General features: G+C 32.6%; 2 protein-coding genes across 2 annotated transcripts in view; both read right to left on the bottom strand.

Moving 5' to 3' along the window:
• Positions 1-1401: 1401 nt before the first annotated feature.
• Positions 1402-24291, bottom strand: part of LOC123697767 (beta-1,4-N-acetylgalactosaminyltransferase bre-4) — a 137817-nt gene continuing 114927 nt past the window's right edge. Inside the window, exons 2-10 of the mRNA XM_045644304.1 lie at positions 16065-16154; positions 14008-14203; positions 11972-12231; positions 11182-11317; positions 8326-8423; positions 7868-8057; positions 5606-5728; positions 5123-5218; positions 1402-4861 (exon numbers count right to left, since the gene is read on the bottom strand). Coding sequence (XP_045500260.1) covers positions 4729-4861; positions 5123-5218; positions 5606-5728; positions 7868-8057; positions 8326-8423; positions 11182-11317; positions 11972-12231; positions 14008-14174 — 1203 coding nt within the window. The 5' untranslated portion in view covers positions 14175-14203; positions 16065-16154 and the 3' untranslated portion in view covers positions 1402-4728. The remainder of the gene's footprint in view (positions 4862-5122; positions 5219-5605; positions 5729-7867; positions 8058-8325; positions 8424-11181; positions 11318-11971; positions 12232-14007; positions 14204-16064; positions 16155-24291) is intronic.
• LOC123698201 lies at positions 16057-24249 on the bottom strand. Its single transcript, XM_045644791.1, has 4 exons — positions 24099-24249; positions 23516-23737; positions 21863-23284; positions 16057-16154 (listed from the first exon to the last, which is right to left on the bottom strand). The coding sequence occupies exons 1-4, from the start codon at positions 24247-24249 to the stop codon at positions 16057-16059; spliced, it is 1893 nt and encodes a 630-aa protein (XP_045500747.1).

Genomic DNA, 24291 nt, shown 5'->3' with positions numbered 1-24291 from the left:
TTACCGATTGAAGAAGGAAAATTTTATCATTTTGGAGAAAAAATTTTACTGCAGTTTTTTTTATACCTTCTGTCACATCCTTAAAACAGGTCATCGCAGATCTATACATAACTATGAAGTAGAAGAGAAATGAACCTTAATTAAAATCTAAATTCAGTTACCTACAATCTACATTCTTAAAAGTTAAAACCATAGAAAATAAAAATGAGTGTGAGGTGAACCGTGATAGCCTAGCTATGCTATTTTTTCAGCATTATAATAAACACATTCATATTATTATTATCTTTTAATTAAATAAGAGGTCTGTATGCAGAAATGTTATGAACAGGGTATACATCGTCCTAGTACAATACGGGTGCTGAATTCTGCAATCAGTTTGTTTCACCAAGTTTTACTTATCTTATGCACTTTGAGCTCGTCTGTTTATCCTTCAAAGATAGTTGTCTCCTTCAAGGAGGAAGCTCAAAATTTAATAAGAATCGTAGTTCGACTTTAGAAAAGAGTTTTGTTGAACAAAGATACTTAAACGTTTCGTCATCACATGGAAGTTAATTTTTGTTTGTAATTAATACCTAACTAATATAATTCTTAGTAGAAAGAGACTAATTTCTCGATGAGAATTAGGAAGTTTAGTTTCTGATTTTGATGTTTTATATATCATACTGACGTGAATGTAGAAAATATGTAAATTTATTTGACTCGATAAAATAGCTCATATCACACTTCCGACTCATCCATAAAATATTCAACAAATTCCTACGAATTTGAAATGAAATAGTCGAGCATTCGTAAGATATATAACCCAATCTATTTACACTATCACAAAGATATGTAGGTATTGATCTGTGTTAGAACTGCGACCTTACCTATATGTTTACAGTTTCAAATTGAAATGTGTATGTATCTACTATTTTATGAGCGAGCATGCATGCGGGTTACCTGACATTAAGTTTTAAACTGTACGATAGTTAAACTTCCAGTTTTTCGAGTCTTGTAAGGGGATCGTTTAAATTAGTGGGCTAGAGTTATTTTTCACTCGTGCTATGTCATATTATTGAGATCACATTGAGATAGATATTGTGTAAAACAAAAAAAAAATGTGTGTGTGTAGGTACATATTTTTCCGTGTTCTTCTTATACACGTAAGAAGTGAAACTTCTTTATGAGTAAATACGTCGAATCACGCGTGGTAGGGATAAGAAAAAGATGGCGCGTAACGGAAAAATGTCACGCGTAACGAAAAAATGTTACACTAAATTTTTTTCCTACCCCGATAAAGAAGTTTCACTTCAATTATATCATGATCGTTACGGGATAATATTTTTTTAAACGTGAACATGATATTTCAAGACTAGTTAATATGGTTCTATAGTTAAGGTGTGAAAAAAATAAAACAACGTATATTTTAAAACAAATAATATATTATAAAACAATTATAGTACACAAAAGAAATGCACAATTGGAAATGATCTAATTAATTCGTTATATGACCAGCTATTTCATAAAGCATTTGCGTATCTAAGCATATTATGTAATTATGAAGTGCGAGAAATCAAGGAACATTTTACGGACAAGAGTTATCTTTATAATTAAAGTTCGCGCAAATATGGATCTAAAGGTAGTAAGAATAGAGGCGATTTAGGCTTATGTTGCGTTCACACAAAACTAAATCTATATCAGAGCACACAATATGTTATATGACCAAATTTACATTTTATGATTTAGTATCAAATACTTAAAGAATAACTAGTTTTATAGCCGAAGTTCAATGTGAACACAACATTAAATACAACTAAAAGCAACACTTAACATAAAACAAGAATGTTTTAAGTATATTATCACCTTAAATTACTATTTTTACAGTTATAAATAGATAATTGACTCGAAGTTAAACGAATCAACAACTCAATAATACGTTCGTTTAATCTGTTTTAATCTGTAAAACTTATATAATAAAATGGGATGGATAGTAATAATTTTCATGCAAGTAACTACTTTAATTTAACGCAAAACATTCAATTATCATCGATTTCATTTATATTTTTAAACTTAGAGTATATTACAACCAGTTTTTTGTTCGGTTTTAATAATGTTACCATAAACAAATTGGCAACATACTAATAAGATCATAGATCATAAACTATGCGTTGCCATGCTCACGACAAAAAAGAAAAAAAAGTCTATGGAAAAAAGAAGAACTTTATAGGTACGCAACTTTGAAATTTTTTATCCACCACTCTTTACGGTTTATACATAAAACTCATTAATCTCACTTATATCACAATCGCGTAATAAAAATTCCAGATAAGCCGTTATAGGATAATTTTCAGATTTATAGTAAGTATACATTTTAACAGCTTACAGCAAGAATGTTATACAGAAATAACTAAACTATGGAAGCTATTTACAAGTAAGTACATTTTCTCATATTATATTAAAGGTTCAGACAGGCTACGCGCCATTTTGAAAAAAAAAGCACACACGTCAAACACACGCGCTGTAGTAAAATTAATCACTTTTCTTACTTATTTTTAGACAGTAAAATTAGTGAGGGTATAGGTATGAGTAACATTTTATTCCAGAAATTGAATTCTTTGTTACTTTAATGATTTTTTTTAAGTTTTTATATATATTTACTTGTCTCATGTATGTCACAAAATGTTAATTTAGAGACAAATGTTAATTTGGAATCTCTTTTAAATATTAGGAAAATTAAACAATTACCCAAATAGTTTTATCAAAAATGTTGAGATACATTATTTTGTCACTACTATGGAATTAAAAAACGATATGCTTCAATGGTGATTCTTACCTTATGTAGACTTTGAGCAAATGTCTCTTTAATTATTACGATTAACAGTTTTAATTTGATTTTTTGCTACTAATATAATTGAACTACCTACTTAGTAAGCAAGAAAGTTAATTTGACTTTTAAACTTAGTTGTTTTGTGGTACTTATATTATTTATTAATGTTTGTTATCGGTTAAATCAAAATAGCACGTAGCCTGATTTCCTACCAAAACAGCTACTATAATAATACTTGTATAGTGTGGACACTGTATTTAAAAATGTACGGCATCAAGAGGAAATATATAGGTAGCCTTTTTACATATTTTGACTAATTAGGCCGAAAACAGCAATAAATTAAACATATATTTTTCATTATCTGTTTTAACAAGATCTGCTTTCCTGTTATTTGTTGTTATTATTTGGCCATCACATTAGCAATTGATATATTATTGTCCAACAATTTTAGATCAATGATCAAATTTTTAATAAAGTAAATATTTTAAATAATATAAGTATATAAATATGAAAATAAAAGTATTTTAATTCCTAAGAAAGCACTAACACAAAACGTACTAGAAAATATATTACAAATATGACGAATAAAAGAAAATAAGAGAAAAAAAACAAAACCTTTTAATGATACACCTTACAGCTAGTATTTAATTCTACATACAACAACTAGATACCCATTATATGACTGTTACTGTATAATTCGATATTTTTGGTATTATCTACATCGAATCGTAAGATTGTAAACATTTTGGACGGTTTACCTTAAATTTCTATGAAAATACCGTTCAAAAATTTAAAAAAGAAATTTTCAATACAATAAAATGATAATTCGAATCAAATTCGCGTAAATAAAGAACCATTTACAAAGCAATAATTTATTTATAAATTGATAAATTGTACTTATCATACAGGTATTTCATTGTACTATCTACATTTAAGTATATTGTATAATTTTATGTCCTTGAAAATCATTCGCAAATGTTGACGTACTAAAAAATTATTTGACAGTTGTAATATTTAGTCTGTGCTGTCAAAACATAATATGTTATGAACTTATGAATGTGTTGCCATAAATAAAAATAAAATAAAACTTATGAATGTGACCCATAACCATTTGAGTTCATATTTTATTTATTCAACCGTAACAGAAAGGTTTTATTAATAACTGAAATAAACTAAATACACGCGGTCTACCAAAAATATCGAATTTATACGTTTTACTGTTCGAATACAAAGAGATCATAACAACTCTAGGTAACTTTTTATAATATGTAAAGCTATACATTTTCCGATATAACTGCAAATTATTTTCGAAGTTTAAAAATAATTGAAATATATCATGGATTCTAAACTTACATATTTTGTCCACTTAATTTATTATTTTGATCCGATTTCTGGTGTGTTCAATTCAATAAAAGATTAAACATGAAGGATTTATTGACTCATCACAAAATATAGAGGTAAAACCTAAAACAATATATATTCATAGAAAATAATATAAAATTAAATTTATATAAATTCATCACAAAACAAATAGAAATCTGAAACAATTGCAAAATGACATACAAGAAGAACACTCGATATTGTTATGACGTAACCTCGAAAGAATAAAGTCTTACTAATCTTGCTCTTTGCGATCAACCTATGCCTATTAAATGAAACGAAACCCTTTACAATCCATTTACAAATTACAAGCTCACGAATCACATCTAAAACTGCACCACTTATCTTTTATAGTTTAAAAGATAAGTGGTGTGTCCTTTCCATATCCTTTAACTTTAACCCTCATGTATCTATGTGCCAAGTCTACATATGCCTCAAATTCCATCATCCTATACAAAAAAAAAACCGAAAAAATTTGCAGTTACACCTATCACAACGCGTTACCGCGCATCGCCAAACAGCAGTTTGGCGAAGTATGTGCGTCAGCTGCGCTCGTCTATATTGGCTAGCACGTGTGTGTACAGGCGGTGCTGCGTGACGCTCGCTAGCTCGTACTCGAGGGACGATAGCCCGTCCTTTTGGAATGTCTTGCTGGTTTGCGAGAGGAGCTGGTACCTGAGGGTTTTTCATTGCCAGTTAGTTTTTGTTTAGTAACTCCGGAACCACAGACACAATAGAAAATCTATTGTGTCTGGAACCGATCGGGCCGCTTGGGGCTCAATGGGTTAATAGAAGTGGAAGAAGGGAGATGAAAGTACTTCTAGTTAGTATGTACTATTTTACAATATATTGGTAAAAATAATTCATAAAATATCTATGATATCATAAGACTTCTGTTAGTTCAGAGGCAAAAATTTGAAGTAAGTAAGTTCATACCTTTTGGGGTTAGGTGCAGACTTCTTATGGTCCAACATCGCGTATCGTGCTATGGACATCTTGTATCTAGCTATGTGGTAGTTCATTTTCTTAATTCTGTAGGGAAAAATACAATCTCAATTTATCAACCAGTAATAGTCAATTCATATTACAGGTAGTTCTATAAAGCTCAAGTACTTAGTAATAATATAGTTATATTGCTGCTGGTTCTATGAGCTCTGACCTGATTACCCAATAAAGAACTGAAAATATATGGAAAAAATCTTGAGACGATAAAGACTAGAACATATTTCTAAATAACACGTCGATAAAAATATAAATGTAGGTATGTAAATCGTCGATTCGAATCGAACTAATCGAATTCGAGTCGAACTAATCCCTGTTCCAATATAACAATAGACCAACTTCTATGAAAATAGACAAACTTCTCTTTTGTTCCCAAAGTATTTGGTTCAGTTTAAACTAATAACACAAGTGACTCACCTATAGAACATATCGTCGTCCTCGCCTCCCCAACCCCAGTATTTATTGGAGAAGCCGTTGACTTTAGTGAATTGCTCTTTTGTCATCGCCGACACACCGCCGAAGATATCTTCGTAAGGTAACCTAGATGATACATTTTATTATTTCATGATTTAAAAAGTTTCAATAATTATAAATTAGTTATGTTCAAAAAGACAAATAATACGCTTAAATGAAAAAATCAAGTAAAATATTTTTTTTTTTTATAAGCTATTCAGGACAACAAGAAAAACTCACTAAATTATTGTTAAAAAAATAGGTGATTATTGAACTTTTAACTATATCCTATCTATTAAAAGTAGGTCAAAATTTAGTCTAAGGAAGTACATACAGTTGATGCCAATGTAAATGTTAAAAATGTGTGTGCAGTTGAGACGTTACTGTTCCAAACACAATTCTATGTTAGTAAAACTCTAAATAAAATGAATTACTGAACCTTTTTCTACAAATACGACTGAAAAGTAAGATTAGTTTTAAAGCAGTGAACAAGTAACGAGCTTAAACAAGTTTGGCCTGGCCTAAACTAGTTATACCTAACGGGCTTAGGATAAAGTGCTTTGGCTAAAGTAGGTTATCCTAAAATGGGATTTCGGTTACAAATATAAAATCTAAATTCTAAAAGAATAGCTAAATATATATTTTATGTAATATTGGCTAAAAGTTCGAGGTACAAAAGTTTATAATGAACTGATAAATCATGTAAAAGTCCTTTTTACTCACAGAACAGTAAGAACATAATAGAAGTGCTATAATGTCATAATTAGTATGAAAACCAGTGTCGCCAAACCCACACATTTAAACCGATAGTTATACAGTACACTACAAGTAAACTATGCCTTTGATTGGACAGCTTAATTTGAGTAAAAACTGACTTAGGTTATAAATTTAGCATTTCAATATGTACCCTAACGAACCAAATTACGGTTTATTTTAGTATAACATCCCTAGGTATATTAGCTGTTTTGTTTCTCTTTGCTCAGAAATTCCAAATTCGAAAACATTCAGCTATTCCACAACAGAGGGCGTTGGTTTTCAATACATATAACTTTGAACCTCAACACATAAAGATAAGGTTGAAATTTGTGTCACTCTAAATTAATGACATTTACTTGACATTAACCTGATGCTATGCTCTAAGGGATGTCAGCCTTGTTATCGATAATTCACAATAAATATATTTTTGTGCATTTTTTTTCTTTCTATTATATGAGTATAGAATAATGTGTCACATTTTGGAGTATGTTTATTACTACTAAGTACGTCTTTTCATATATATATATATATATATATATATATATATCATATATTTTTCATATATTATATATATATTTCATATATTTAAATAAAAAACGGAATAGAATAGTATAAATCTATATTTACAAAACAAACAGAAAATATGCATTATTTTAAATCTTGGAACTACCGTAGGTTTGATGTATCGGTGGCCTTTGTTAGACTGCTTATTGCTGTTCGGCATCCAGTTAACTCGTCACGTTGCATTTATTATCCATTTCTCTTTTAAATTAGCCTCTTTCGAAAATCTATAAATAAATAGGACAAATGAAAGCTAAGGAAAAATAAAATAAAATTTAATATTTATAATGTTTGTCTTTTCTAAAGTATCGATACTGTCGATATGCGCCACATGCATCACTAATCCGAAATTCGTTTGTTTATTGCAATAATATTCCAGAAAGCCTTGTTTGCCGTTCAATCTATATTAGTACTTATTTCTTATGGATTAAGGTTCATTTTGACTTAATATTTTTATTAATTTTTGACAAATTACGACAAGCGAAGTTGTAACATAAAATATATTTAAAATAAATTAAAATAAGACTAACCGATGGTATGAAATGCCTCGATTGCTGATATTATTTCGTCTGCTATCATTTTTCCACTCTAATACCGAACAACACGCTCTAAATAATGAATAAATATGGAAATAAGGTTTGACAGTTGACAACCGACTCGAATATTTTTCTGCGCACAACTCAGAGCGATTTAGGTGATCTTACCTTACTAGTGACACGTGGGCCACGCCCACATCGCACTTCTATTATGTTCTTACTGTTCTGTGTTTTTACTGGATAATTTGAAGTATAAGTCGATTTGACACTCATTATTTAAAATAGAATGAAAAACAAAACAAAACTGCAACTACAAACTGGCTTTTTACTACAACATGTCTATATCACATATCATTTAAATACAAATACTCACTTAAAATTAAGTTTATCTATAGACGCGGACATATGCCGCGGTTGTTTAGGGCACGAGTACAAGTTCCTAGAGTCCAGAGGCAGTAAGTCTATATCGTGGAAGATGAAACACTGCCAACCGCCGGCCTTCTGCCGCTGACTCTCAACGAAGCCGACGTTCATCAGCTTTGCCCGGTTGAAGTCGCTAGAACCTATAAGTGAATGCTGGTGTAAGTGTGTAGATTTAACTGCCACTTTTAAAACTAGATAATGTATGATGCTGCGAGTTGGTGGATCTTGTTTTACAATTTATGTGACTGTATTGTAGTAAGTAGATTTGATCAAGATATTGGCTTATATGTACAGAATTAATGAGGATTGGAGACAACGAATAATAAATGACTTTGCGTTTAAAATCTGTAACAGTCTTAAATTTCTAAAAGAACAATATCTTGTCTAACATATATTATTTTAACGTACCTTCTTGCTCGACGATAAATATTCCATACTCCAATTGTTGTTTCATTAAAAAAGGATGCATGTGGTTCAAGAAAATCGCCAAATGTTGTTGGCGATCCCTATAACAAAAATAAATCGATAAATATCATAGGTAATTGAAACACCATATTTTATGAATGGAGTAAGAAAAGGCATTTTCCGAGGAACATTATCAATTACTTTCTAATTCATATTGCAGGCGGTGTACGCAATGTAGGTATCTTAGAAAAATTGTTTTAAAGTACTACAATCTCTATCAATCATAAATATGCTTGATATTTGTTAATTTGTTACTAATGGTTGTATTTTTTATTTCCTATTAAAAATAAAATAAATACTACGTTTCCAACATTTGCAACCTGGCATAACCGAGATTTTTTACACTGCAGTTATTTGAAATACAGCTCAAAAACCACAGTTTCGAATAAAGTAGCGAAACGGTAAAGCTAATATATTTAGCGTAAAAGTAGGTTGAGCGTGAAGTAAGTGCATCTCAACGACACTGCTCCAATAAAAAATTAATAAACAACAAAATTAAAAACTAAAATGGAGCACGAATTTAATAAACCGCGCTATAGCGCTTAAGAGCTATTACAGACCTGCGTACTTTTCGGCGCGTATACGGTCGTTAAACGCGCGCTACATTACGCGCTTCAAAAAACCGGACTCGCGTAAATCGGCATGTTTGACATGTTTCGGTATATTCACTCGAACCGGTGATATCAATTATATGTATACGATAGGTTATATCGTTGTATACGAACTTAGGCCGATTGCAGAGCTTCACCGACCATCAGTGCGTACGTCAGTCGCGCTTGTCATATGTAGGAAATACGCGTGCGTATGGTCGGTCTAGCAATGAACGGTTTTATGAATTTCCATACATATGACAAGCGCGACTGACGTACGCACTGATGGTCGGTGAAGCTCTGCAACCGGCCATAGAAGCGCGGCAATGCTCGTACGAGTTGAGAGTGTGATAAAAAGCGCGCCTATACACGCCTTCATGCTCTTCCAATAACAAGCCCATGCGCGCGTATAAAACGCTAGTCTGAAACGGCTCTTACGTTAAACTGCTGAGTTCAGGGCAATCTTGGGGAACATTTATCGTGACGTCATAAATCTGATCTGCCCTTTGCGATAAAGGGACAAAGGCCACGAGGTGCAAAGGTTAAGGAAGTAGGGTAATTACTATTGTTTCTTGGATTATTTACAACTGAGATAAGATTGTATAAAATTTTATATGAAGGTGTAAAATTGTGTCGTTTCAAAAATAAACAAATTTTATAGCATTGTGTATTGCAATGAATTAATTTATCCATGTAACAAAAACACGGATACTAAAAAATTTTTCAGGAATGATGGTTCCTTGGTTCTACGATAAATATCTACTGTATCTTCTCTATATATTGATTGCAAACTACATATAAATACATATAAATTTATTATATAACGGTTTATCTGTAAGATATTGTCACGTTTCAGCTTTACGCAAGAATACTGCAGTCTGAGACATCAATGCAGATGAAAGCCAGCGTGGCGTCGGTTATATAACAGATGTAACATAACGTTTTTCCGGCGATTTTAAAAATAATGTTTTTTTTAAACAGACTCTGAAAACGAATAAGGCTATTGGAATTAAGGAATAAGGTAATTGTAATTGTTATGATTTTATTTTATTTCGCTCTGACAACTTTTATGCTTCATGGTTTTATGTGAAAATAGCCAAAATCCTGTCGATTAAAACGTAATAATTTTTAACTAGAAGGAAATAATCTTCATATAAGTAGTAACTCTTACTACCTATTCATATTTAATAATGCAAAGATGGCCTAGGCATGGCTAGGATGGCATAGGATTAATCCTAAACGGTTATCATATATTACCTTCATATCAAGTAGGTAATGCACATTATTTGAAATGATACAATCTCTATACATCAATTGTCTATACATTTGCATAACATTACTACCGGGAGTCCATTAAAATATCTGCATTACTTACGTTTAAGCGTGAACAATCATCAAGCTTAGTTCTTACGAGGGTCTGCAGAAAAGTAGGTTAAGATTGTAATACGAGCTCTCGAGACTCCTAAGCGATTTCTTATATAACCGTTTTTCATGTTATTTTCCTAGTAACAACATGAATGTTTACATTTATGCAGTTTTGTGCTTAGATGGATTAAATGCTTTCAGATTTTTTATATTCTAGTAATATACGGTGGTTGAACAATACGGAACCTATAAGTTATTAAATTTAGAATTTAGACACTTATTTTAAATTTTATTTTAACCAGAACCTGAAATACGTATATGAATATGTGTGCAATTGTTTATTTTAATAGATACATGTAGAACAAATAAAAAGGGTTACTAAATAAATAGTGGCACTATTGTGTTAATATTTCGAAGTCTGAACAAGATATTTGTAGTGTAGTGTTGCAGATGTTTGCGTGCTCGTGTCGAGAGCAAATACAAGGAATTCGGTGCAAAGGTGTAACAATAAAGCTCAGTATATTATTTAGTTTTCTTTGTCAACTACAGATTAGTCTCTATAACTTATAAGACAGTTTTAAAGAATTGTACCTACATGTATTTCCAAACGCAGTAAGTTTATTTATATTTATGTAACTGCTAATATATTTTGTGAAAAAAGAGTCTCATTGGAAACAGGCTATAATAATAAACATAGTTATGAATTTACAGTATTGATATACGACGAGAGATTGAGTGCAATATGCCTGTACAGAATGCCCACTTAGTATCGATATAACTTCAATATAATCAGCATACAGTATATGTGTACTCCTAGTATTAATATAAGTACAATATTAAATACCTGTACGGTACAATAATAGCAACTTTATGCCTCGCTGTACAGTTGGGTGGGGAGTAGCGTCCTCCTCTGTGTACTTCAGGATATTTCTTCTCCACCCAGTCCAGTTCTATCTCCGTTTTGTTTACAGTTATTGGACCTGTTGTTTGAGAAAATAATTATATAGATAGATGTAGATAATATAATATTAAAGCTAGAGATTTGTATTGATTCATAAAGACGGCAAGTTCTCTTAAACTTAATATAATCTCTTGTCAAGAGTTTCGTATTTGTTATCTTGCAATAACAAATGCGAAACTCTAATAAGTAAATAATTTTTCGTCGTCGCTTCAGCCGTGGGACGTCCACTGCTGGACAAAGGCCTCCCTCAAGGATTTCCAGTACGACGAGTAAATAATTTTTAATATCTTTATAATAATCTCAATAAAATACTATATATTGTAAATATTCATATAAAATTACAGTAACTTTAAATTGAATATAACACCCGAAATACTCTGTACATTTTATAAATTTTACCAGCTCAATTATTTCGTTATTTTCGCTTTTCCACTCTCAAATTAGTTATCGCGAGGGAAATGTTGTAAAGTTTTTACACTTTTTAACTAAATTGTGTTAAAAATATGCTATAAATTTATAAAATTCGCTGTAAATATTTCTGATATCTAAAAGTAAATTTTCGGTAGGCTTGCACGTGATTTTCGCAACTCAAGCCGTGACCATGCTTGAGTTCTTAACCTAAAAATTCATATTCGTACGTTACATCATTATCTTACATAGTGTATTGTCTTACCTAAATCTGGAGGCATTTCGTCGCAGAGCGGCAAGCTGGGTTCATTGAACTTTATTCCGTCTTCTGTAGTCACCAAATTTTTTATTCCCTCCATTATTTTAGTGAGTAAGAGCGGAGTGCTTGTATAGTCTGTGTCATTCCTTCGCATCATGTTGAAAGTGTTGTTATTGCTTATAGTATTGTTCAGTTGAGACTTGTGGGTTTCGTTTTGTATAGCTAGTGCTAGTTTAGGCCAGGATTGCGGCGATTTATCACCGGGTCTGAAAAATAACTTGATTTTAATATCATAAAATTGTGTCGCCTATAGGTGCATGCAGTTTTATAGTTAACTTTCAAGTATGTTTCGGCAGGTAAATTCAGTTATGGAATAAATTCGATATCGCAAAAGCCAAATTATTATTGTACTGACATGCAAATGCATAGGTAAATACTAAATACCTATATGGTAATTTCAATGCTTTTATCAGGACTATATGCGGCTAATGCGCTGTTATAACCACCATATAGATAGCAAATGTATTTATTTTATGTAAATATGATTCCTGATTATTACTGTTATCATCTAAAACATGTACATAACTACAATCTACACGCCTGAGCTACATGCGCAAATTTAAAAAATAAAGCGTGATTTACTTATAAAATCTTCAACATTATCAATAATTCCTTGTGCATATTTGTAAAGATAGTTGGCGAGAAACCCGAGCAGTGACTAGAATCAATTAAGTATAATAGTTTCGTGTTATTTTCTCGAAACTAGCTAGATGGTAATGCAATTCTGCATAAAGTCCCCTTGGCTTCGACGAACATCGTTGTTGCTATGCTGTATTTGCTATTTATTTAAACACAAAGTCGTGGCTTTTTATGGCAATATTCTTTAGATATTTTGTCTTGTATAGTGTGCTCTTAATAAAAGATCCATTCAAAGATAAACGAATATATAAAAACAATAAAGCCATTCATGTTCAGCAAATCGAATGCCAGGTTTTATAGACACATCAATAGTCAAAGTAACTGACGTCCAAACTATATTAATATAACGAAAAACATTCTTTAATTATCCCTGAAAAAAAATGAAAAAAAATCTTTGAAAGAATCAATAGATTCTCGTCCTAACATCATATAAAAGAAGACTGTATATAATAATATGTTCGATATATTCCCTCTATATTTACGGATAATTTCGTAAGGGGATACGAGCTGCCAATTCTCTAATAGAAGCTTAGTAGCAGACGATATGTGTACTGTGTAGGCATATCGTATTAACTTAGCATGTTATGGTAAATCTAAACATATGATAATAACGAGATATGTTACAATGGAACGTGTTAGGTTTGTCTAATCCTCCTCTCTTCTATTTTTTCTCCGCCACCTATCTTTTATTTTTGAAGTGAAACTTCTTTATGGGGGTGGAAAAAAATTAAGTGTAACATTTTTTCGTTACGCGCTATCTTTTTCTTATCCCTACCACGCGTGATTCGACGTATTTTCGTAAAGTTGCATATAGTAAATTATTTTTTGAAAATTAAGGTCATAAAGAAGTTTCACTTCTTACGTGTGTACACTACTACACGCACACATTACCTATTGAGAGTTTCATTTTAGAAGTAGAGAGCTCTTTAGAAATTGAAATTGCAATGGTTAGGGATATTAATGACGACACGACTAACTTTTATAGTTTCTGAATTAGGTGTTGATTCAAATTCAGCATGAACCGAGTCACGCTCGAATCGGACTAGTTAAAGCAAAACCTCTGAGTTCTTGTTACAGCACATACTATGCTATTACGTCACAATATGTACGTACTTATATGAGCTTCTAAAGCCCCTATTCCTCATTCTATTAAAGTTTGTTAACACATTCAAAACCGTTTGCTTCTGTCCCTTTCTAAGGGTGCTACTCTACTACTAGTACTTCTAATAGTAACGCTTCAAACTAAATGAAGCTATATGATTGGTTACTTATGAACACATTCTCGCTACACATTCTCGCAGATTATTGGTAGAAAGGCACCTTAAAGCTTCTAAAAAACTCACTTGACAGTAGGCTGTGTAGCGTTATATATCGGCGTGTACAGATACGTGCGGAGTGGCGACGCGTCCAGGATGGAGCCGAAGAGGTACTCCACGGCAGCCAGCGCGAGAACCAGCAGTAAGAGCAGGCGGAGCGCCCGCGCCGCCCGCCCGCCGCCCGCCGCGCCCATCAACACATGCGCGGGGACTAACTGGAACCCTGCGTAAATAATAATTTAAATAAATAAATAAAACGAATTTACAAAATACATGAAAATTAGAGAAAGAGATAAATAAAATACGATATGAATTCTAAAAATAGGTACCTACATGTAAAAATTAAATGAATGAGTAAAGTAGGTCACGAATTCTAAAATACACGTAAAAATTGAATGAATAAATAAGGTTATGAATTGCCAAAAAAATGTGTAAATGAGATAAATGGTTAAATTAAATTCGAAAGTAGAAAATGCCTTTTCTACTCGAATAATTAAGTAACAATTATTTTTCTTTCTAAGTGAAAATTGAGTACATACTTTTAGTAAGCAATTAGATTTCAATCGATAAATCTCCAAAGTAATAAGAATTTATTTTCTAAATCACTAAAAATATCGTGACTATTTCGCGTAAAAGCAAAAATATTCATACTAATATTGCTGAAGAAAACTCAATTACCACGCTAATTTGAAATCTAATAATCGTAAATACGGTACATTAAGGCAACGGCATTACTGTGTAAGTGTTTTTCTTTGTTATAAAATGAAAATTTCCTTGAGAATTAGTACCTATGTGAGATTACATTTTGCAATTTGAGTTTACTAAGTAGGTTTTAATTAATTCGCAAATTTAAATTATACTTCCAAGAAAACACAGCGATGTTATGGCATGGTATGCAGTAAATTCAGATACATTTTATAAAAAAGCTCATAGAACATTTTGAAAAAGTATATTGTCTTTATTATCAAAGAAGAAAATTTCTCTATTCCATGTATTTATTCTATTCATTTTAATAAAAAAGCATTCTAATCATCTAAAAACTGTGTAATTCGGATTTTCCTTTTATTTATATCTACAGCCTGTTTAACCACGTATCAAATCTTTTGAAAAAATCTGCTATCAATAAAAAATCTTTAATACTAAAAGTACACGTCTTGAAAATTTTACTACGCCTTCAAAAATTCACCGACGTATAAATCAAATAAGTACCAAACTGTTTCTTTATACCAAGTCCGGTTTACATAAAATATCTCAAACCCATATTACATTTGTATAGTGCCGTTTTCCGGAGTATTAACCCTTACAACGGTCACATAACTTGAAGACGTAAACACGTCTTAACTCAAGGGCCCTTTCCGCCCAGTGGCTATGAGAGGTTCCACATCAGCTGATATGCAAAGGGTCCCAATGACCCGAAATGCACATTAATCAAGATGACATCCCATTACAAAGTTTCGGTCGACCTTTAAAGTTTTATGTTATTCATTTAGGTTATAATTCATAGATTACATTTGATCTTCACTATGAATAATATAGAACAAAGTCGCTTTCCACCTGTGTTTGCTTGCTTAGATCTCTAAAATTACTCAACAGATTTTGATGGAGATTTTTAAAAGATAGAGTGATTCAAAAGGAAGGTTTTAGAATATGATTTGTTAAGTTTTCTACAAAGCGGGCGAAGCGCGCGGCAAGCTATTTTATGTTGAGCTTTTTTAGTTCGATATTTTTATAGCATAACAAAGTCGAATGTTTTATTTAGCTGATCTACTAACGGAAACGTGAAGAAAATCGATCAAGACATGAGATTTTCTTCCTACGCATACCTACATAAGAAAATCCGCTTACACCAAACAATAGCTGATATAGAAAACGCTATTTTTACTATAGGTATTATTTTACACGACGCGTAAATCTCAAGAAAAATAGACTCGACAATTTGAATATATTTTGAACAATATGTATACAATATATGAAAAAAAAATATTAATAGTGTATTCGCAATATAAATTAGCACTTTTAATAACTGATTTAAATTCGTATTATTTTCTTTAATAAAAGTAAATTACTCAAATGTAATTAGTTACCTGAGATGTGTAACTTAAAGACGGTGCTCTGTGGAAGTGGCCCATTGTCCGTCAACAAGCGTGCCGCGTGTGGAGTCTCAAGACCATGTTCTGTAAAGAAAAATGTAATTTAATCATTTTAGAAAGCCAGTTATACCTAATAGAGAAATTATAATTTTAGATAGCTCTGAAATAACGCGGAGAAGTAAATCTTACAACAGTTAAGATTATTTTAAATAATTAATTACTTTCAGCTTTTGTGATTAAATTACGGCAAAAATATTAGACCAATTTGGATCAAATTTGATGGGTAAACAGATAGTATACAACCTGCATTGGTTATTAACATATTTTTTTCCCATTGAAGCCAAGATAAATCGATGAAAGCGACTGTTCCTTATATTTATATTTAAACAATAAACTATAAAGAAAAAGAGGGTCACATAATATAATATAGGAGAAGTATTACAAAATTACAGTAATAAGAATGGTTAAGTAAGTTTCAGCAAAGGGTTCGACGGGTTCTCTTATGGGAATAAAACCCGAAACAATAGCATTATCTATAAAAAACTGAATAGTCATTATAGTCAAAATAGTTGAAACACCCGAAATAATACAAGCCAAATGTTTTTCAAATATTAAATAACATTATTTTGTTTTGTATAAATCTCTTCATTGTATGATACCTATATGTATTAATGTATGATTACTAGCGGTCCGCCCCGGCTTCGCCAGTGGTACATATGAAAAATAGATGTTGGCCGATTCTCAGACTTACCCGATATGCACAGAAAATTTCATGAGAATAGGTCCAGCCGTTTTTAGGAGTATGGTAACTATCATTGTGACACGGGAATTTTATAGGTATATGTATAAGATAATGTCAAAATGGTTGTAGCTTAGTTTGTAGTAACCTAAGAGTACCTAACCTTAATTTTAAATAAGGTAATATGTATGAAAAGTACGTAATTTTCTCTAATCACATTTCCTCCTAAGAGCAAAAGATTAGTATTGGTTGAGCGGCTAATTTGACGAACGGGGCCGGTCCGGATTTCGCGTGAACCGAATAAACAGGCTCGAGCATGTAATTAATACCCGTAACGTTGGTTCTGCAAATTAATGGCGTGTGTGAATATAGGTGTTCGATCTGAATATGCTATTGAAAAGGCGAGTCATTGATTTTGCATTTAAAAATATCATTACCTACGGTTGTACATGTGAGTATAATAATTTGTGACTGGTCCGGATGTAGAGTATATGCTTATTTTTTATGCGTCTAGTAATGATTGGTTTTCCAAACAGAAATGTCACGTTTACTGTTATTATTATATGCAAATAAATCCATACTAATATTATAAATGCGAAAGTAACTTTGTCTGTCTGTCTGTTACTCAATCACGCCTAATTACTGAACCAATTTGCATGAAATTTGGTATAGAGATATTTTGATACCCGAGAAAGGACATAGGCTACTTTTTACTCCGGGACATAGGATAGGTTTTATTCCGAAAATCCCACGGGAACGGGAACTATGCGGGTTTTTCTATTTGAAAACGCGGGCGAAGCCATGGGCGGACGGCTAGTATCCAATAATTTAATACACATACAAGAGAAAATTGATAGGTATTCTACGCAACACTGGCATACCACGTAATTACTAATAATATGACATAGGTACTTGAACGCTCTATTACTTCTGACATTGATTTATATTTAAATACTCTGCTATGAACGCATAAATAAATATGAACGTAATTAAGTAAGCATTATTGTAATTTAGTAAGTTTGGTATTCCATAGCATCGCAATATCTAAACAACTCGCTAAATCCCAAACACAATTACACGCTCTTCCAATAACCTATTCTCTACAAGGATCGCGTTCTAATCATAAAAATAGTTAGAACCAAAGTCTGCATAACGTATTTTCGCAACAGATACGTGACCCAGTTCGCGCGTCCCGAATAAACTTATTGGCTATCTTAGCGTGCTTTTATTCAGTATTTTTTCGTTGAACACAGAATAGAATGCCATTGCCTCATAAATTGAATAGAAGCTTTGATATCAGTTGCTGTCAATTAGTTTAATAGGAAACGAAAATGTGATTATTAAACAAATCATTGTCAAATGAAAATTAATGAGAGATTAAGTATACATATTGTAATTAAAATACTAAAACCAGTTTATCTATAACTAGCTGTGCCCCGCGGTTTTACCCACATTGCTCCGCTCGTGTTGGTTTTACCGTGATGATACCGCCTTCCTTGATAAATGGGCTAACAAAAAATGGTCTAAAAAAATCATTCAGTCTTACTGAAAGATTTTTTCTAAAAAGATCGGAGCATTAATTCCCTGATATAAGCGCGTTTAAACAAAGCAACTCTTCAGCTTTATAATATTAGTAGGTATAGATTATTTTAAATGTGTTATACGGAAGTAATAAGCCTACATGTAATTATTTAATACATCAATGAATTTGTGAATGTAAAAGACTTTTTATTAAGGAAACCCAAAGGACGAATAGAACAAAACGAGTTAAAACTTTATCCAAGTTCGACGCAAGGAATTGAGATAAATTTAGATAGCAAGTTTTCCTTGTACGAGCAGACGGTCAAGTTAAATAACAAAACAAGACGAAGGACCAGTAGAAATGTCCTCGGTTAGATTTTTCGAGAAAGAATTCGTGGACAAACAATAGATTTGTTACACCCATATAAAATTTGTAAAACAACGATAAATAAGTAATAAGTTACAAATAATAAAATTTGCGTATTTATAATTTCACATTCGTTCTTAAAATAAACACGTCTGTTTAGATGTCAGCTACAAGATCATAACTTGTAATTATATCTACAGAAATAACTTTCATTACAAAATGCCAGTAACATTTAATAATTTAAATCTCAAAACAATGCTTATTTAATTAAAAATAACACGCGTATTAATATCCAAAAATAAATATTATTCTCCACATTAATTGGACCCTTGTTGACTTGCGTGGGATATTTAGAATGTTCAACAAAATTCATGTTTAACTTTGTTAAAACTTTTCGTAGCATGTTCACAAACATGAATATGAAACGTAGCTGATAATAAATTCTTCACTTTCGTAGCACCCACGCGTAGCGGTTCAACGTAGCGATGGCTACGCTGATGCTACGTGAACCGCTACGGTATTTATCGTTTTTTAGTAATATAACTTTTTTGCCAACAATCATGTAAAATCAGCAGATTTTTGAGCCAAATTGTTCTCAAAACTCATATAATGGACTCGTGAAGTGTACCTTTGTCCGATAGTTAAGTTATTGTTAAAGTGTACATTTTTCCGATAGTTAAGTTTCTTTTATTATTAGATACATTTAAAACAAAAAACTAAAAACCGTAATGCATTTTACAAAATTATGGTGAGAACGTAGCTCATGAAGTTATTTAATGTCATATCGTAAAGTGAGTGTTGCTTGGTCTGAATAGGCTTTTATAATTACGAAATTACATTATTTTTACACAAAAATTAAATTCACTGCAGAATAAATCAATCTCTGCCACGTTATACAAGAACATTATTTATCAACCTACAAAGTTAAAAAATATTTATGAGTGTGAAGGTGTATTCATCTAAAAAATGCAAATCTCGTAGTTTACGTTTCACTGATCAGTTTTTTTAGAGGCAAATTAAAATGAAATAGATAAATATTTTGTTTCCTATCAGAGTAAGAATATTGTTTTGTAACTTCTGTATCATACCGGGTCAACACTACTATCACCAATTTTAATTTTTCCATCCAAAGTAAAAAATGAACGTGGAAAATTATACCTAGACGTAATTTATTCAGATAAAGCCGAGCAATATTTTTAATTTTTAATCACATTCTTTAAAATTATACATGCTACACACTCACACGTGCGTGACGAGTTTTCATAAAGTGCCTCAGGATTATACAAAAAATACCTTTTCACAACTGTCCACTTTTATATTGTTTCAATTTACATGAATATTCATTATGGTTGTATAAACATATTCTATTCAAAGGAATAACATGTTTGTCGTTTAATTTAATATAGTTTCAAATATACGTACCAGTGTATACATACCTAGTTTTTCATGTATAATGAGATGAAAGTGAAGAGATTAATCATAAAAAGAGCACACGTCTCAGAAGTGAAACTTGGCAAGATTAAAAGATACCAAAATCGTCGCCTTACTCCATTACGTGACGGTATTGCCATGACGCGGCCTTAGAATTCTCAACGCTAAGATACTCTCAACGCGGCTAAAGAAGTTTCACTTCAAAATAATTTTACCAAAATTCTATTACCTATTTTTGTTTCAAAATATTTTCTAAGACTATCCAAAGTTTACATTTTTTTATTATGTCTGATCACATTGATATCAATATAAAGCGAGAGACATTTTAATAAAATATCACGTAACTACGTTGATTAAGATATCACAGAAACTGTCCAATTTATTTAGCCCTTAAATTTACGATATGATATTAAATTTTGGCGATTTATCACGCGCGTTTAAAATCTTCTTATGACGCTTTAATATTTATGAGAGAGGTTATATGAGCCACGAACAATGGTTATAAATATTTGAAATCTAGATTATTAAATTAGGATCTATATTTTATTAATATGAGAAAAAATTGAATTATTATCCTTCAAAAGATGGATGAATATATTTTTGTCATTTTAGCAGGACAAATGTAGAGAAGTAACATTTATTTATTTATTTATTTATTTATTTATTTATACAAAACCATTCCTACCATTACAGTTTACCCAATGCGATAGGGAGGTCAAATTTACAATACAATTTTACAAAAAGAAAAAAAAAATTACATTAATTAAGATTATAATATAAGTACAACCGCTACAATATGTTGGGACTAGGAGTAAGCAATAAAATTTAAAATAATCTTTGTCAATTCACTCAAATTATTTGAAAAAATGTCAGACCTATTGTGCACCTCATTGACAACATGGATGGCCTTTGTCAAAGGGGCTCTAGACATTAAATTAGTTCTGGCCTGGGGAACAAGTAAAAGCGGCGGGCTTCGACGTTTCCATACATATGCGTCCGGTACACAGAAACTAATGCTTCGTAAAACTTGCGGGTTCTGGTCTTTGCCCCGTAGTATACGTATCAGTATCAGTGCAAGTTGGCACTCCCTTCGCACTTTTAAATCGTAATATCCTACCATTCCGAGAACAAAAAGAGTAGGATACTGCAAAGGATAATATGGGTACACTGCATAAAGTTTCATGTATAAATATCTTAAAAATTTATTTTGAATTCGCTCCAACATAAACGAATATTTTTGTTCATACGGAGCCCATACAACTGAACCATATTCAAGATGGCTTCTTACCAGTGCATTATATAGTGATTTGATAGTTCCGATATCGGTAAATTCCCGTGATTGTCGCAATATAAAACCTAAGTTCCTATAAGCCTTTTTGCAAATGTTTACAATATGATCAGAGAATGTTAAATCAGAGTTGAAGTATATCCCTAGATCTCGTATTTGAGAGACTCGCTCGATGCAACTCGACTCAATATTATATTGGTGAAGTAGCGGTGTTCGAGTGCGAGTGAAACTCATTACATAGCATTTAGTTGTGTTAAAATAAAGTTTATTACTCTGACCCCATTGAACAATTCTATTAATGTCGTTCTGTAAAAGTTTACAATCCATATAGTTTTTCACATTCATGAATAATTTTAAGTCATCCGCAAATAGTAAGCAGGTCCCGTGTTTAATCACTTCCGGTAAATCATTAATCATTAATAAGAATCCAAGAGGTCCTAAATTACTTCCCTGGCTCACGCCTGACCAAGTGTAATATGGTTCAGATAGAAAGCCTTTGTAATCTACATATTGTTGCCGATCTCTCATGTAACTCGCAAAGAATTCTAATAACTTTGGGGTGTATCCTACTTCAGCAAATTTTTTTAAGAGGATGTCATTATCGACTGTGTCGAACGCCTTCCGAAAATCAAAATATGCAACATCCACCTGGCCTCCAGCATCCACCGCCGGGATCAACTGAGTCATGAAACTTAGGAGGTTTGTGGCAGTGCTGCACGCTGACCGGAACCCATGTTGCTCGTCCGAAAGCATTGGTCTGATTTGCTGCTGTATTCGACTATGGAGGGCTGCCTCAAATACCTTCGCAGGTGTCGACAATACAGCCACGGGCCTATAATCTCTTACACTGGATCCAGTTTTATTTTTGGGAACCGGGATGACACGTGTTATTTTCCAACGGACCGGGAAAGTAGCAGATTTTAAACAAATATTAAATATATAGAGAAGGGGTTCGACTAACACTCTGCTGCAATCCTTGACCAGAAAAGCAGGTATACCATCAGGCCCTGCAGAATGCTTTGGCTTCAAATGTTTTAGCGCATCACTTACCTCTTTTTGGCTAAAAGCCTCCACATGCACTCGTGCGCAAGATACTCCACTGGTCGCCGCCGCCGCCGCCGCCGCCGCCGCCTTGGCATCTAATCGTGGTGGTACGCTGCTATACACAGACTCAAAAAATTTCGCAAATTGTGCAGCACATTCCCCATCGTCTAAATGTTTGTTATCCTCTATAATGACTGGTTGATTCGGCGTGCCTCGTTTAGACCGGATATATTGCCATAAAGATTTCGGATCCCTTTTGAACTGTTTTTGAATTTTATCCCTATGCAGTTTATGGGCAGTCTCTATTGCTGCTTTTATTCTAGATCTGTATGCAGCAAATGCATCATAATCGGTTTTTAGTTTGGATATTTTATATTTTCTATGTAACCTAGCCTTAACTTTAATGTCATGTATAATATTTTTCGTGTACCACTCCGGATATTTATATCTCATATTTGTTTTGAGTTGTTTTTTCTTGGGAACACATCTATCAAAAATATCATACACTTTCGCATAAAAAAAATCTAGCGCCTGTTCTACACCTTCCATTTTATATAAAGGATCCCACTCAGTAGACGTTAAAAGTGCGTACATCAATTGAAAATCAGCCTTATAAAAGTTCCATTGTAATCGGTCATTTGTGAATCCGGCGGAGGCGGCCTGGGTGGTGGGGGCGGCAGCAGCGCTAGCGGGAGAGGCGCGCGCGCGCAGCCTCACCGTCAGCGGTGGATGATACGCGTCCGCAGGCACTAAAACTTCATCCGCTGCAACTACCTCAATTCCATCGCTAAAACCCGAGCACAGAACCAAATCCAACTGTCGACCTAAACAATTACATGTTGAATTTTTTTGAGTGAATTGACAATATGTCATAAAATATTCATAATAATTATTTATATTTATTGAACTAGAATACAGATTAAAGTCACCTAACACAATAACTTTATCATATTTACAACATAATTCCTCAATTTTCTTAAATAATACCATATACTCATTTTCTGAACTACTTGGAGGAATATATACAACACAACATAAAAATAACATTTTATTACCTAAATGTACAGTTGCACAAACCATCTCGAACACGCAGGAGTCTATCGCGACGCCGGGCGCGCGCACCTCACGTAGCTCCAACCGCTGTGTGGCCACGAGAAATACGCCGCCTTGCTTGCGTCCGTCATTGCGGTCGCAACGTAGAATTTGATATCCGGGGGGAATAATTTCTCTATCTTGTATAGACGGACTACACCCAGATTCAGTTATAGCAAAGAGATCTGCATTCAATAATTCAATATTCACTCTAAATTTATCCAATTTCGTACGCAAACCCCGTGTATTTTGATAGAATATTTCAAACTCAGAACTTGGTTTATTCATTCGCTTTTTTATTGGATTTTCGAAACCAAATCCATTCATTAAATTCAACATTTACAGGCCAAATTTCAGCTTTATTCAATTTATCAAACATCTGCTCCGGTACGCTGATAATAAAAGATGCATAATCTCTCTCGATTTTATGTTTGATTTTTTCAATTTTTATAGAAACATCAGGACCACATACCGATTGCACGTAAGAAGTTATGTTTTCAATAGTGGTATTAGAGTGTAAGCGCCACACGTGTAAATGTTTCTTACGTTCAGTGCCCTTCAACGCCACAATTGACTCGTTATTACCTTTAGTCACATAGTTCTTGGTTTGACGTCGCTGAATATACGGCATTGATTTCAAATTAGTATCCGCGCTTTGTTCCATCATGTGCTCATCGATTACATCCGATCCATTCATAGATAAAGTCGCAGGTTTAGTGGCCACACACTTATTTGTATT

This window comes from Colias croceus, chromosome 15 (assembly GCF_905220415.1).
Source record: "Colias croceus chromosome 15, ilColCroc2.1".
Classification (NCBI taxonomy): domain Eukaryota; kingdom Metazoa; phylum Arthropoda; class Insecta; order Lepidoptera; family Pieridae; genus Colias; species Colias croceus.
The sequence above is the reverse complement of the archived record's forward strand: the minus strand, read 5'-3'. Positions and strand labels throughout refer to the sequence as shown.

Coding starts and splice junctions, on each gene's coding strand:
- LOC123698201 (XM_045644791.1), bottom strand. CDS start 24,249: ATGAATGGATCGGATGTAATCGATGAGCACATGATGGAACAAAGCGCG. Junction 23,285..23,515: donor TTGTGCAACTGTACATTTAG/GTAATAAAATGT, acceptor GTAATTGTTTAG/GTCGACAGTTGGATTTGGTT. Junction 16,155..21,862: donor GTCAGGCGTGAGCCAGGGAA/GTAATTTAGGAC, acceptor TTTTCTTTACAG/AACATGGTCTTGAGACTCCA.